Raw genomic sequence first — 16,147 nt, 5'->3', positions numbered from 1 at the left:
GTTTGATAAATCCAGAGTTTACGAGCACTGAAAGCACGTCACATATACTTAACTATAGTCTGCACGTTTATTTTGTTTTCAGATTTACAATTACCCCAACACCAGCACGCAACATTCTCCCCGCGAAAGACACGCAATCTACAAAGCACGTGATCTGACGCAACGTTTACCCTTCACTTTTCGCTCTCGGTAGCTTGCATGCTTCGAGGGGTTGGGCCATCAACAACGTGCACTCCATATTTGGTTTTAGCGCTAAAACATTTTTCGGACTTGGCCCACCTGCCCAATAACCCATATAGCTCAATGTAAATAGTCATACATAAATAATCGTGGCGGGCTTCCCAGGCCTATCTATAGATATGTAACTTGAAACCCCCATTTTGCAAGTAGTGGTACAGTCTGGTGGAACATTCTGTCCTGCCCTTTTTGGGTGCTGTGAAACGTCATCGAGGTTTGTTTGTACCAGGTCTCCGGTGCCAGTTCAGGCGGTTGGGCCTCTTACAACCACCGTCCCTCGCTTCTCCTTCCGTCTGCTTGTTAAACAGAGCCATGTCTACTCCGGCTAGGAGGAGGCTCATGAGGGACTTTAAGAGGTTAGTAATAAATACAGAGTATTACATATGCATGTCTCCTCCTTAGGAGGACTTCTGTATGAGTAAAACGGATGGTACCCTTGAACTAGTGGCTGGACGATAAACACTTAAATCCATGTGTTACCTTAAGAGTGCCTGTGACCTGTTAACACCTGATATTTTCTGTCATTCTGTAATGAAGACGATGACAGGTTGTGTGTCTGTCTGTCTGTGTGTTTGTGTCATTTTTAGAAATCTAAAACGCACTTACATGGAGTTCTATGCATTTTTCTTGATTGATTGTGTAAGAAGTATAGAGCAAACATGGTTTATGGGGTGATGTCTAGCATTGAGGCCAGGGGTACTAGAAAGTTCCTAGAAGTTTCCCAAAACAGATGTCTGGAACGAAATCACCTGGCCAGTGGCATTCGAGACTGGCCTTGGTCGGGTCACTTCTATTGAATTACACAACCTTCCATACCTCTGCATAGGGTACTGTTAAAAAGGCAAGAGAAGTATTTTTAATTTTTTGTGTGCTATAGTTTATGAATATTATCATTGGTTATGTACGCTGTTATAGAAACATTGTGTTAATGCTTTGTGTGTGTATTCTTCCATAAAGTTATGGAGTTATTTGCCTGGCTATATGCTTTTAACTAAATAAAACCATTGGGGCATGGAAGAATTCTGTGAATTTGCCAATTTTAGCTTGGCTTTAATGTTCTTTTTGTGAAATAGAGTTCTGCATGTCAGCGCACGTCTATGTCAATGCTACACTTATATTGGATGTGTCATTCCAAACGAACGGGCACTCCAAGAATGATGAAATGAACACCCCTGTTTTTGTTTGTTACCCTACCAGACTAGGGCTTCTTTACTTAATGTTGACCAACACTACCTTTTGTTACATTGTATATCTGGCTATATGGATATCAGAAGCTACAGGACCATAGCAACTTTTAGTACCTCCAAAAAAGCAGAAGATTTATGTGATGTAACATAGCTTTACGCTGTAGGCTGTCAAACACAATGTTTGAAGAAATGTTTTGAAGAAATAAATGGAAATGTCCCCAGAGTCTCCTTGTGTAATTTTACGAGAAACTCCATGCATATCTTCTTGGTCCGTGCTTATTATTATTATTCTTATTCTTATTATTATTATTATTGTTTTATATAGTGTCGCCAAATTTTGTAGCGCTGTGATTAGGGCCCTTTGTCACTTTTTTCTTCTGTAAATCTAAATTACGTGATGGGCATTTATCTGTTGATTACCCACTGTACAGAACTGCAGAATATGATGGTGCCCCAAAGAAAACTTTTAAAAAAAATAATCTGTCATGCCTCCATGCAATGTTATGGTCCCAACAGTACCAGTTTTATTAATGAACCAACTCGCAATGGAGAATAGCACTAGGAATGGATAAACCATATGCTGCTCCCAATAAACATGCAGTTAAAGTTGCTGTTCCACTCAAGGTTTTTCCTTCTACATTATGAGTGTTTAAATATGTTGCTGTCGTATGTACTTATTAAATAAACTCACACCTGGATGTAATTTCTTGCTGAAATCTTATTTCCAGGGAAGTCTATCCTGTCGTTTACTTTGTCTTAGTCTACCCAACCATTTCTGATTGTTAAGTTTTTAAGTCTTGTTTAAGAGTGGCTAGAAACGTAAGAGAGCAGAGGTCTAGTGAACCGAGTTTAAAAAAAAAAAAAAAATTATATATTCATATTATTATGTGAATCTGCTAGTTAATCTAAAGAAGTGGAAGGTATTGTAGAATGTTTTTAGTGGAGGGACAAACAAAGAAACCTTTAGTATTGCTATAACTTTATATTCAGTTTTAGGTGATAAAGCATTGTGGATAAGCATAACAAGACGATTTTTTTTTTCTCTTTCTCCCCTTTACATTAAGCAGTACTTTCTAATATTATGAAATGCCTTGGGTTAGCACCTTTAATTACTTGAGCAGTATTTGTGTTAGTGAAATGTTGCCTTGATAGCAGAAAGACAGAGACACAAGCAGAAGTTCCTAGTTACCATGGAAACGGCAGCTATGCTAAGCCGCTAGTTCAATAAACAAATCCATGATTATAGACAGGCGTGGTAGTGCTTGATTTTGTCACTGATCAGCTTTCTCCCTTTTTTGTCATCAGTCCCTCACCTTTTAATGGGACACTTTAGCCATAAAATGCACTTTAATCCATATGACAGGTGTGTGGTCTGTTTTTCAAATGCATGGGGGATTCTGCAGAATGCATTTTCTCCTTTTCCCAACCCCAGCTTAATGCCCAGTGGGACAGTAATGACCGCATTTAAAATTCATTCTTCCAATGAAATCACAGTACACACAAAGTAAGGGTGTCTGGGACATTAGACTGTCCCTTTAATGTTTACACTCCAAGAATGAAAGCTTGTCAAGGGAGATAGTGTCTTAGGTTGGCAGCCCCCAACAACAGAATAGCGGATGGATATCCACAGGCATGTATGTTTTATATATATATGTATGTATGTATGTATATGTATGTATGTATGTATGTATATGTGTTAAAAATCCCAAAACGTACTGATGATTGAATTGATCAACCAGGGGATTTTTGTTCTTCATCCTCTTCTCAGTGTGAAGCCAGTTGCTTGCATGGAGTAAACCCCCTATTGCAATGGCTTGGAGGAAGTAATTACAAAAAACAGTGTAGTTGTAGGCTTTAAATTGTTTTGTTGGTGTGTTCTAGACCGATTTCATTGCTCTAAATAAATGTCAAAGTGCAGATTGATGGTGGGTCTATTTTTCTGTGGGATCATTCTGAAGGATATTAAACGGCTTCTGTTTAACAGATTGCAAGAAGATCCTCCGGTTGGAGTCAGTGGAGCACCATCTGAGAACAATATCATGGTCTGGAATGCAGTTATATTTGGGTGAGTTGTATTTGAAAATTACAGAACAAAATAAATTATACTGATGAAGGGAGGATAACTCTCGAAAGCTTGTATTTAAAATATGTTAGTCCAATAAAAAAAAGGTATCACCGCATACTCTGCAATACTCTGCATTTTTTGACATTGTGTATATATATATCTCCCTCTCCCAACTAAGATACCAAGCTTTCATGTAGAAATAACATAGGAAGTGACGGCAGATAAGAACCAGTAGGCCCATCCAGTCTGCCCAACCTCTGAGTACTTTTCTTTGGTACCTGCCCTTATCCTATATCTAGCTTGGCCTCATGCCTATCCCATGCTTGCTTAAATGCCTTTACTGTATTAACATCTAGACCTATGTTTTTGAATAGAAATGTAATTGAACACCATCTAGTGTCATAACATTTTATATTTTGTGTTTATGCATCACTTACGCTCTCTTAAAGACCAATGAAACTTTGTATAAATGATGATGCAAAAAATAAGTTTGTAAAAACGGTTTTATATTTGCATATGCTGCTTAGTAAGCTGAGCTGTTTAAGGACGTCTTCTGCCATTTTTTAGAGGTTTTTTTTGTTTGTTTGTTTTTTTTGGCATAATTTCTGTACATTAGTCATTTTTATGTATTCTAGTTGTTATCCTGGCACAATCTAGTACTGTTGTTTACCAATTTGGTAATTATATTCTTATAGAATGGCCGAGGGGCACTTGGGCACTTTTTTGACTTTTATTTAGAAAATATATATATTTTTTTTATATTATTTTTTAGCACTGTTCCTTTTTTTTTTTTTTTTTTTTTTTTTTTTTTGTAATGGGAGAAACAAATTGTTTCCAGTCTCCTGATCTGTTTGTGTTAATCAAAATGTGATCAGCAAGCAGGGCTCCATTGCCCTGCATTGCCGACTGCAATAAATAAAACCAGCCACCAGGGGAAGCAATGGGAGAGCCCAGCTGGGTTTAGGAAAACCTACTGGTCAGCTCTTGGAGTGACTGCCATTACACATGATCAGTGGGACTTGCAACTTGTCCTTAATGCTTTACGTCAGGAAACCTTGGCGTCTACCAATATAAGGACACTAACTTGTAATACTCTTTTCTTGGTGGCAAACTCATCTGCTCGTAGAATCTGAAAATTACAAGCACTGGCTGTGCATGAGCCTTATGCTATTTTCTATATGAATACATTTTTTTTAGAGCTAAGGCTTCCAATACGGTTAGGCTTAACCAGCAAACCAGTGTTGCCTTAATCTTGTCCAAATCCGACAGCTCTGGAATAATGTTCTAATTCCTTGCATGTTAAGCACTGCCTCGCTACTTATATTACCAAGACCAAAGATGTAAGGCAGGGCTTGACAAATTTGTTGTGAATCTAGGCGCCAGCTAAAAAAAGTTAGGAGCCAGGATTTTTTTTTAAACTAACAGTTGGTCAGGAGTGATCTGATAATCATCAGTCCACTTACTAAACTCACAGCATTTGACCTGGAAGCACCCTGGACTTCCAGGTCAGTGCTGTTTTTTTTTTTTTTTTTTTTTTTTTTAACTCTTTCAATGCTGATGTTCCATTGGAGCACAGCATTGACTGATATATAGTCCCCGCAAGCTTTTGGGGACAAATGTTAACCCCTGCAATGCCACGAATGTGTCATACACAGTTGTGGCATTGAAGGGGTTAACGCTGCACTGTCGCTCTCATGGAGCGATCGGACAGCAGGGGAGGGTTGGGGCTGGTCTCCACACTCATGTGGAGACCGAAGAACAGTCTCCCCTGTCCCGATCGCGGCATTGAAGGGGTTAACGCTGCACTGTCGCTCTCATGGAGCGATCAGGCAGGAGGGGGGTGTTGTGTCAGGTCCCCACACTTGTGTGGGGACCCAATCAACACACAACCCCCTTCCCTGAAGCTGCCTGTGGCAGCTGAAAACACGATTGCTGGTTTTCCTGCAACTGCGTTTTCAGCCTACAGAATCACTCCGTGGGAGTGATCTCAGGCTTGGGGGCGGGCTCGAAGTGGCCCAGACTCCTGGGCAGACAGCAGCAGCAGTGCCCCCGCGTGGTGATGGGGGGGGGGCAATTTTTTGTAGATGTAAGAGGCTGACAAACACCTAGGCGCCAGGACAAAATTCTCTGTCGCCATGGGGACCTGGCGCCTGGGATTTGTCGAGCCCTGATGTAAGGGATATGAAGCTTACATTGCAATGGTCGGGTGGCTTACTGCCACAGTTAGGTTGCCATGCAAGCAAGCCTGCCTTCAAACCACCTCATGATTTCAAATCATACTCTACTGGAGCCATGGCTACATCCTGGGATGCCAAGGCCTGATAAAAAATAAATAAATAAATAAATAAAAAATCCTGTGAATCTGCACACATTCATCAAACACTACAAGTTGGATATGAAGGCATCTAGAAACACTGCATTTGGCTGTAAAGTATGCAGTTGCCTTGGGTTGTTCAAGTCTTTACATCCTTGTTGTTGGTGCCACAAGAACCCTAGGGAAACCGTTTGTTGCGGTAAATGTTTTCCCTTTTCTTTGCTTTTTAATAAAGTGGCATTATTTGTGCATTTTCCTGTTTCTCAGGCTTTGTACTATAGATGGGAGGTCATATAGCAGGAGTGGGGGGTATGGCTTCTGTTTTAGATCTGGTGTTCTGTAGATGGAGAGAGAATTCTGCTGTTACTGCCACATGGGCTAGGGGACAATAAATGGTGTGTAAGAACATTATTATTTTCCTCTGGACTTTGCCTTTAAAATAGCCTTGTATCTCTGGAGAGGTCACCTTGTGTAAAGGAGAAATAACAAAAGTGTAAAATTATGAGCAACGGTGAATGGCTTCTCTTGATGGTGCATTTAACCTTTGTTGTCCATACCAGACATCCGTGTTCTACCAATACTTTTGGTAACATAATGGTAGGTGAAATGCAGTGTCCTTTTATAAGGGTATCTTGGAATTTTCAAACAACATATACTTAAATAGTTAGTAAAATCCTTGTGTGATCTCCTGAATGCAGCTCTTCAGAACACAGTCCAAGGGTTAACGTTTAACTCCTTCTTTACATGCAATATCGCTTCTTTTTTTTGTCCCTCATTTCTCTCAAAATGAGGTGATATACTTGTGTACTAGTGTAGTACTATAACAAATTTCACTTTTTTTAAAAAAATTTTATTCACTTGCTGTGCAATACATTAAATGTTAACTTACAGCCAACCTTCTGTTTTTCTCTTTCAGGCCAGAAGGAACACCATTTGAAGATGGTAAGTTTTTTTTTTTTATTTATTTAATTTTAGCTATTTTACCCTTTTAATGAATTTAAAATGTATTCTGTAATCTCTTTATGAACAGAGCTCAAGTTTAATAATAATAAAAAAAATAGGACATTTACCGTATTTGCTCGTTTATAAGACAAGGTTTTTTTTCAGAGCAAATGCTCTGAAAAAGACCCCTCGTCTTATAATCAGACCTCAAAAGACTATGAGACTAAGATCCAGATCCCCTGCAACGCTGCAAGGGACCTGGATCCTCCTGTGTTATGCCCCCCCCCCCAAACTTACCGGTGCTTCTGAGTCCCACGGTGTGTAGCCGGGGCAGCGTCTAGACTTCTACGCGACTTGCTTAGACAGCTGCAGCAGAGGCTGTCTGCATCCATCGCGCAGACCTTCCCCGGCTGTCAGAGATCAGATTTCCACGCACCGGTGCAGGGAATTCTCACTGACAGTCGGGGAAGGTCTGCGCGATGGACGCAGACAGCCCCTGCTGCTAACCGCACCTCATTCCGGCTGCAGCGGAAGTTGCCTACTTCTGGGGAATTGGAAGCACCGGTAAGTTTGGCTGCCTGTGGCAGCTGAAAACACGATTGCTGGTTTTCCTGCAACTCCGTTTTCAGCCTACAGAATCACTCCATGGGAGTGATCTCAGGCTTGGGGGCGGGCTCGAAGTGGCTGTGCTGTCTGCCCAGACTCCTGGGCAGACAGCAGCAGCAGTGCCCCTGCGTGGTGATGGGGGGGGGGGCAATTTTTTGTAGATGTAAGAGGCTGACAAACACCTAGGCGCCAGGACAAAATTCTCTGTCGCCATGGGGACCTGGCGCCTGGGATTTGTCGAGCCCTGATGTAAGGGATATGAAGCTTACATTGCAATGGTCGGCTTACTGCCACAGTTAGGTTGCCATGCAAGCAAGCCTGCCTTCAAACCACCTCATGATTTCAAATCATACTCTACTGGAGCCATGGCTACATCCTGGGATGCCAAGGCCTGATAAAAAAATAAAAATAAATAAAAAATCCTGTGAATCTGCACACATTCATCAAACACTACAAGTTGGATATGAAGGCATCTAGAAACACTGCATTTGGCTGTAAAGTATGCAGTTGCCTTGGGTTGCAGTTGACCTCTCCAGAGATACAAGGCTATTTTAAAGGCAAAGTCCAGAGGAAAATAATAATGTTCTTACACACCATTTATTGTCCCCTAGCCCATGTGGCAGTAACAGCAGAATTCTCTCTCTATCTACTAGAGCTGAAACAACGAATCGATAAAATCGATAATAATCGATAACGGAAATCGTTGTCGACGATTTCCGTTATCGATTAATCGAGTGATCGATTCGTCGTTGGAGCACTAGGCTCCTTTTACTTACCTCCGCCTGCGGTCCCCGGTTCTGCTCCACGCTCTGCAGTCTCCGCCTTCTTCATGCTACGTGACGACGGAGGTGACGCGCGTCTACTATGAAGTTTGAAGTGGAACAAGTTCGTAGCGGAGGTAAGTACTCTTTATGTCTATTGAGAGAGAGAGAGAGAGAGAGAGTGTGTGTGTGTGTGTGTGACTGGGTGCAGAGTGGGGGTGGGGGGCATTGCAGGGTGTGAGACTGGGTGCAGAGTGGGGGTGGGGGGGCAGGGCAGGGTGTGAGACTGGGTGCAGGGCAGAGTGGGGGTGGGGATGCAGGGCAGAGTGGGGGTGGGGGCACAGTGCAAAGGGGTGGGGGCACAATGCAAGTTGTTTTTAACATCTAGTTCTTAAAATTTTATTAAATAAACGAAAAATTTGCATATTGTTTTTTTTATCCGATTAATCGATTAATCGAAAAAATAATCGGCCAACTAATCGATTATTAAAATAATCGTTAGTTGCAGCCCTACTATCTACAGAACACCAGATCTAAAACAGAAGCCATACCCCCCCACTCCTGCTATATGACCTCCCATCTATAGAGCAGAGTGCTCTATGAAATGCCTTTTAACCCCCTTAATGCCACTCTGCCTCCTGAAATGCCTTATACCTCCCTATATGCCACTCTGCCCCCATAATATGCCTTTTAACCCCCTAAATGTCAGAGTGGCATATAGGGGTATAAGGCATTTCTGGAGGCAGAGTGGTGCACATAGAGGGTTAAAAGTCATATCATGGGGCACATTGGTATTTAGAGGGTTAAAAGGCATATCATGGGGCACAGTGGCATATAGGCGGTATAAGGCATTTCTGGGGCAGAGTGGCAAGCCTGGGGGCAGATGTGCATAACTGGGGGGGCAGGTTGGAAATTAAAAGGAAATAAAAACAAATATTTTTATTTAAAAAAAAAAAATAGTTTACATGAATTAACACTTACTGGTAAAACTTTTTTTTCCTATAGGGTCGTCTTATATTCAGGCTTTTTCTTTTTTTTTTCTAAATTAATATTCAGATTTTGGGAGGTTGTTTTATAATCTGGGTCGAGCAAATACGGTACTTCTCAAATATGTCATTTTGTGACAGTTAAAGAAAAGAGGCCATTTAATGATGGTGCTTGATTCTGCCGATTCTGACCATTTGCATTCTACATAAAAATGTACCCTTTGACTGAGCTGCTCTGCACATTTCAAAACATTATCTGGAATTTCCAGCAGCTGACAGTGAGCAAACTGTGTCCTGTGGGATGATTTTTATGTACAGGGCAATAGTAATTCAGAGACCTCCATATAGATGCACTCCCATCACGACATTTATGTGCTTAATTTTGGGGAGCTCTGCACTAGTAGTAAGGAAAATGAACAATTCGTGACTGCGAATAATGTGCCCCTGATGCTCATTGAATAATGCAAGGCTGGCAGAAGTATTTGTGTATTGTAATGTATTCTATAACATTAAAAATATTAATATGCTTTTCAATTAATCTTATGTTTTAATTACATAACTGGATAACCTTGATAATTTCTCTTTATAGGTACATTTAAACTTGTTATAGAATTTTCTGAGGAGTATCCAAATAAACCTCCAACTGTTAGATTTGTATCAAAAATGTTCCATCCAAACGGTAAGATCTGTTGAAAAGGTCTTTTAATTATCTAATGCTAATGTTCTACTCTCTTCATAAGCTGTAGTAACACCTCTGTTTTGGTTTTACCCAGTCGAAGCTCTGCCGTTTTACATCAATTAGCTAGTTTTTCATTAAGTTAAATAGTATGTATGCATGTAAAGTATAAATAAATACTTTTGTAAAGAGGCTTACTGGTAGTTAAGTTGGGCCATACTCTTCGGTTCACAAAGAAAAATGATCATCTTCCTGTTAATAGAATTCTACTTTTATTCCCCATGGTCTAACTCTCTGGATTCTAGGAGACTGCATACGAAGCTTTTGACTTGTTTGTGTACAACCATACGTTAACAATGTACCAGGACCACTTTACTAACAAGTCATCCCAAACCCAATTAAGGGTCCAAGCATAACTCGGTGTTTAGTTTTTATCATGTATTCAACAAATCTTTGTGCTTTTCTTGCAGTGTATGCTGATGGTAGCATATGTTTAGATATTCTTCAGAATCGATGGAGTCCAACTTATGATGTTTCGTCAATATTAACCTCTATTCAGGTATGTGAGTGTGCTTTGGAAAAGTCTTCCAAGCACGGTCTTTTATTTATGTTTGTTTTTTGTACACTTCTGTAGACAGGTTTTCTAGTGTTGGGTGCTTAGGTGGTGAAGTAGTCTGTTAGAAAACACAACTAGAGTTTTCTGTGGGTATCCTTGGTTCCCTCTGTGTACCCAGGCTGCCATTTCTTCAGTCTTTGTGGCACGCCAGCGAAACATCTCTCGGTCTGAGCACGGACCTCCAATGATGTCAGTAGCCCCTTGCGTGAAACCATGTATTGCTGAAAAGAAGGCTGCAATTTGCTGCCTTTTCAGCATTGCATGGGACACTAGCTACTATTTTGGCAGACACCCGTTGCATGAGGCTCCGTGTTGCAAAAAAAAAAAGTCCTCTCCGTACGCAATTGCGTAGCACACTACATTGTGTTTGATGTCATCGCTGCAGTGTTCAACGCTCCAAGAGGCTTTCAGAACGTGATGGAAGAGTCTGAGTGCAGGATAATCATGCGTAGGTGAGTATTTGTGTTTAAAGCTGTAGGTAAGTAAAATTAAAGCTTTAAAGGGATGTAAAGGATTAAGAACGTATTACTTAATGCTGTATGGAAAAAAAAAAAGATTTTAAAGTATACAAAGCTATTTTGCTTTGTCTCGCGCCTTGTTTTTCAAACACCCATGCCAGAAGATTCCACTTTTATTGTGCAAATTGGCTTTGAAGTAGAGTATAATTTGCTATTGAAAATATCAATCAACATAATGATAAATTCACAGTATGGGTGATCATTCCTTTCTTTTGGTAGTAAACAAGGACGGGGACCCATTGTATTTTTAATTGTTTTCATGTGTGGAGATCCCTGAAAAAAGAAAAGGGGGGGGTGCCAGTAAGGGGGGGGTTGCAACTATCACTATCATGGAAATAAAGATGAACACAGTCAATGTTTCTTACTTAGTTTGTGCATTTCAATCTTTTTAGGTTAAATTACCAATTGGTACCTATGTGTAATTTTGTACCTCACATGGCTTGTTTCACATTATATGTACAATATGGTTAGTTTTGTTTTATCTTATCGTTCCAGTCTCTTCTAGATGAACCAAACCCAAACAGCCCAGCTAACAGTCAAGCAGCTCAACTTTATCAGGAAAACAAACGAGAATATGAGAAAAGGGTATCTGCTATTGTTGAGCAAAGTTGGAATGATTCTTAATAGACCATTTATTTTGTATACAGCCTAACCCTGCAAAAGACAAAAAGGAGACTGCTGCAAGTGCCACGAGTTTAAAGGAGCTCCATATAAAATTGTTGGGAGACTTCAGAATTTTCCAGTTCCTGATTCTCACCTGCTTCCCTGTTTGGAAAATTTCAAAGCTTGTTTATCTCTACTAATGTACTTTTTATTGCATGTTATGCATGTTTTGGAATAAGTTATTGCTGCATTTGTAATATATACTGTTTGGATTTTTTTTTGTTTAATGTTGATGTGGCATTTTCATGGAATAATATACACATTTTGTAAATCTATAGAGGTTTTTTTTTTTTTGTTTTTTTTTTAAACCCTGCCTTATTAGACCTTTTTTCTTTTAGAACAGCAGTGTTCTTAAATATTTTATAACAAACTGGTAAATGGCATACAAGAAACTCTGTTAAGAGACGCTCAAGATTACTACCGTCTATTGCATAAAGTTTGCATCATAAAAAATAAGATGTAGAGGCAGACACACAATGCATTTCCCACTTGGTGCTTATTCATAAAATGGGAGTAATTTTCAATGGGAGTAATCTTGAGTGCCACTTACCTGTGGCCCTGGGTTCGTAGAGTACCTTTTTCTTTTTTTTCTTCCCTTGAAGCGTAGAGACGCCTGGCTTTCGAAGGTTAAATTATCACAATAGAATGTTTACTGTCTTTAGTTTAATTCCCTACCCCATGTTTTACTTCTCAACAATGCATTCTTGCTTTAATTATGTACATTGCTCCATGTATTTCGTTAATTACAGGTGCTGTAAAAGATCACCTAATCAAACATTTATAGAACAAAAAGTAATGATATATGATATGAAATAAGCTATAGAGAAACATTTGTGTAATATATATATAATATATAAAAACAGACCTAAATTGCTTAAGGCGGAAGTCTATGAATTAATATCTAATCTTTTCCGGTTTGGCCAAGTGATTGTTACATTTTTGATTTGAAGACTGCAAAGTAAAGCAGCGTTTACATGTGAGGTTGTTAAGGCAACTTTACATTGCAGCTCTTTAAAGCAGAATTCATATACAGAGTCTCCTTAGAAAATGTACAGTTTTTTTGTTTTCCTTTTAGCCATATGCTGTTGATAGACCTATTAACAATAAAAATCTTCTGTACTAGTTTAGTGCCTGGTGCACACACTGTTTTAACATAAGTATCGGTGGATGCTTTCCCGCTTACCCAAACTCATGTTCTTACCTTCTATTTGGTAATGTTCTAGAACAGCGGTCCCCAACCTTTTTGGCACCAGGGACCGGTTTTGTGGAAAAGTTTCCACGGACCGCGGGTGAGGTGTTTTGGGTTTGATTCAAGTGCATTACATTTATTGTGCATTTTACTTCTATTAAATTTAAAATACAATGAAGTATTTGCAACTTCTCTGGTTGTCTTTCCTTCTGTAAAAAGCACATAAAACTGTGCCACTCTGCTCCCCTGATTTGACTTATGCCCCCCCAACTTACCAATGCACCCCCAGAATCCCCGGTGCCTAGTAGGGGCAGCCAATGTATGTTGCACTGCTGCCGGGGAGGCGGATCCAGGACCCCTGCAGCGCTAAAGGCGATCTGGACCCTCACCCTGCTGTTTGTGCGCAGCAGGGCTAAATGAAAAACAAACACCTGCCTGGCACTGCCGTGCGGCCAGGTGGCTAGGGACCCCTGTTCTAGAGCGTTGGGGTATAGACTGAGCTTATCTATAAAAGGCAGATCACAGCCTTGTCAATTGTGTGTAAGATGCCCTGAAAGAATAATGGGATGGGAATACAGCACCTTCAATGCAAAATGTGTGAAACAAAGCTAGCATGCTATAATACTGGATATAAAAAAAAACTATCCTTTATGGGGATCCTTTTCTTTAAAGTGCTATTTGTAATCCATTTTAAAAGGTTTTAATATTTCCAATAGATAGGTTTTCCCTTTTTAAAAAGGTATGCTTTTGTTTACAGACAAGCTGTAACCTTACCTAATATATATTTCAGGGTTTTTTTGTTTGTTTTTTTTGACAATTCACACAATACATTTTTCAGCTCTTTTAAACATACTGGCAGGACAATTGAAGGGTTCTCATCTAAACAATAGAATTCTACTTTTATTTCCCATCGCCTAACACTGCAGCCTAAGAGACTGCAGCTGAGGCTTTTGACTAGTTTGTGTACAACCATACATAATGTATCGTACAATAATTATAGGATAGACCTTAACTCTGCGTTTGAAGTAGTAAGTGGGGCAGGAAAGGGAAAATATATAAAAAATGATAGATTTCGTTTTTTAAAAAAAAAAAAGCATGGCAGGCTCTTGTTTGTGTAAAGGTTTGTATACATTGTCATTGCATTGCAAAAACAAAGTCAATATTCAGCCAATGAAAATAACATTTAATTGTGACATAAAATTACACATTTTAAGCATACACTGAAAAACGGTAAAATCTCTTAATGTAAGAAAGGAGCATTTGAAGGAACAGTGATTATATGCACATAAAGAACATTATAACAATGTTTTAATGCAGGATTATAAAAAAAATCGTAGACTTGTTGATCAAGTGTGCGCCAGGTCAACGGACTTAAAAACAAAAGCCTCCAGAAAAATGGCTGCATTGCAGTCTCTTGTGCATCTCTGATATGTGGTTAACGATGGCGCTAAAATCAAAAGATAAAAATGGTTAATACCTGTACAATATTAGACACGCTAAAAAGACCAGTGTGCAATATCAGAAAGCATATTACATTTAAGTGTTTTTCCCTTCATTTAAGCTATACAAAATAAGTAATGTTACATAGGTGGGTGTAAAGTTTATTATTGTGGATAATGCTTAGAACATCTGAACATGAATGTCCCCTTCAAAAAATAACCACAGTTATAGGGGGGGTTAAATATATATTTAACCCCCCCCCTTTGACATGGCGGTACGTTTTAACTGCTTACCTGTTTCATTATTTCATCTCTAGTGGTAAACTGTGGAGCATCTTCTACTTCAATCCCTTCTGCCATCCCAATAACCTTTTCCAAGAGTTCATGGCTATATCTGGAGGAGAAATCAAGACTTTTAATTCCAATTCGGACAAATATTTTACATTCATATTGACATCCAACTAGTCTATCCATCCAGATCTTACATCAACTAGGGTTAAAAAACAAAATTTAAAAAAAGGCAGGCAGATTTGGGGGGTATGTATACAAATGGGATTGTGATGTCATCACTTTAACTCCATAGAAAAACACAGCGCGGTTGGTCACATCACCTGAGCAAAAATCCCGCAAGGGTGGTTCGAACCGTGGATGCAGGGGGCAAAATAGTGGCGTCCCCAACCACGCAGCACAACGACAAAGAAAGAATTGCGAGCAACTAACGCGTCTCCAACTGACGAATCCACAGAAATCCAATTAATACAAAAATAAAGTTTATTGAAAAAAAAGCCACACCTGTCAGGAGTATGGAGATGTATTCATTGCTCACGCATCTTTCTTCATTGCTTATGACTAACAACAATATAGGGTTCAATATCACGAACAATAAAGTAATGCTAATCTGCATTTTTTTAAATTATATTGGCAGCTTTAATTCTACAACAGTACATTCTTGCGAGACATAGATAACTTGCTTGCTTATTCAATGGAAATAAAAGCACGAATCATCACAATTCATTTGGTTTTCGCGATATTGCAGTAAATCGTGCATCAGCGATCACCTTACAAAAACGTAACACTTTACATTGTTGGCAACGGAACGGTCTTAATAAATCATAATAGAGTATGATACACATACCGACAACCCATAAAGACGTGGTTAGCCCAAACCATCGATAACGCTAGTAGTCTGTCTATCTCGCTGTCTTCTCGAAAATGTTCCAAGTTGTTCAAAATGAACGATCTCCTCGCCTTCCACTGCTTCTCGCTCTCCGAAAAACTCTGATACTGACAAACGCGTTCTGCCGCCATCTTAAGTGGACTATTCATAAGCTAGTGAGTTAAAAGCACAACGGGCCTGTGCGTACGGTCGCATATCTCTGAGGTCACGCAAAACGACGTTCCTAAGCAACCAAGTCTTCCATCCTCTCTATGGTAGATGACGAGTGTCAGCCATTTTAGGCAGCGTGTAGCGTAAACGGTGCGCTCGCTATTTGTAATAATTCCGTGGTTATCGCGTTGCAAGGCATTCCCACGCTTTTGACTGGATTGACTTCGCTATTACTAGTGGTTTATCAAGGATCATACTCAAATGAATGTTATAAATATTGAACACCGACATGTTTATACTTTGAATTCGGCCAAAATGGAGTATAGTGGTCTAAATTGAAAACGAAGGTACACTGTGGGGCTCTAGATTGCTGATTTTTCGTGAAATGGTTTTTGAAACTCGTTCAGGACGAAGGCACGTTCAGCCTTTCTGCTATTTGCTTGTTTATCTGCAATTACCCATGTTTTCATTTAGTTTACCTACAGAAACTGCATTTTTGGGGACAAAAAGTCATTTATTTCACCATTCAGTTCATTTCGTTTATTTTTTGCAGTTTTACCTCTTGTTAGAGCAAATGAGAAATGAAACCCAAAATATATTCATATACCTGTCCTGAGGCAA

The 16,147-nt window shown here is 39.6% G+C and overlaps 2 protein-coding genes across 3 annotated transcripts; one reads left to right on the top strand and one right to left on the bottom strand.

Moving 5' to 3' along the window:
• Positions 1-413: 413 nt before the first annotated feature.
• On the top strand, positions 414-11,846 carry UBE2B (ubiquitin conjugating enzyme E2 B). Its single transcript, XM_053464143.1, has 6 exons — positions 414-593; positions 3,409-3,489; positions 6,720-6,745; positions 9,688-9,777; positions 10,245-10,333; positions 11,404-11,846. Exons 1-6 carry the CDS (start codon positions 550-552, stop codon positions 11,530-11,532), a joined length of 459 nt encoding a protein of 152 aa, XP_053320118.1. The 5' UTR covers positions 414-549; the 3' UTR covers positions 11,533-11,846.
• A 2,002-nt stretch (positions 11,847-13,848) lies between these two features.
• Positions 13,849-15,606, bottom strand: CDKN2AIPNL (CDKN2A interacting protein N-terminal like). Of its 2 annotated transcripts, XM_053464144.1 has the most exons (3): positions 15,335-15,605; positions 14,494-14,593; positions 13,849-14,207 (listed from the first exon to the last, which is right to left on the bottom strand). In XM_053464144.1, the coding sequence occupies exons 1-3, from the start codon at positions 15,523-15,525 to the stop codon at positions 14,196-14,198; spliced, it is 303 nt and encodes a 100-aa protein (XP_053320119.1). In that variant the 5' UTR covers positions 15,526-15,605; the 3' UTR covers positions 13,849-14,195. The 2 variants fall into 2 exon arrangements, with proteins under 2 accessions (XP_053320119.1, XP_053320120.1); XM_053464145.1 differs by lacking the exon at positions 13,849-14,207 and having other exon boundaries at positions 14,482-14,593; positions 15,335-15,606.
• Positions 15,607-16,147: the final 541 nt, after the last annotated feature.

Source organism: Spea bombifrons, chromosome 4, assembly GCF_027358695.1.
Source record: "Spea bombifrons isolate aSpeBom1 chromosome 4, aSpeBom1.2.pri, whole genome shotgun sequence".
NCBI classification, from domain to species: Eukaryota; Metazoa; Chordata; class Amphibia; order Anura; family Pelobatidae; genus Spea; species Spea bombifrons.
Note: the sequence above shows the minus strand (reverse complement) of the source record. Positions and strands in the feature narration are given on the sequence as shown.

Coding starts and splice junctions, on each gene's coding strand:
- UBE2B (XM_053464143.1), top strand. CDS start 550: ATGTCTACTCCGGCTAGGAGGAGGCTCATGAGGGACTTTAAGAG. Junction 6,746..9,687: donor AGGAACACCATTTGAAGATG/GTAAGTTTTTTT, acceptor TTCTCTTTATAG/GTACATTTAAACTTGTTATA. Junction 9,778..10,244: donor AAAAATGTTCCATCCAAACG/GTAAGATCTGTT, acceptor CTTTTCTTGCAG/TGTATGCTGATGGTAGCATA.
- CDKN2AIPNL (XM_053464145.1), bottom strand. CDS start 15,525: ATGAATAGTCCACTTAAGATGGCGGCAGAACGCGTTTGTCAGTATCAG. Junction 14,594..15,334: donor CACGTCTTTATGGGTTGTCG/GTATGTGTATCA, acceptor TTTCTCCTCCAG/ATATAGCCATGAACTCTTGG.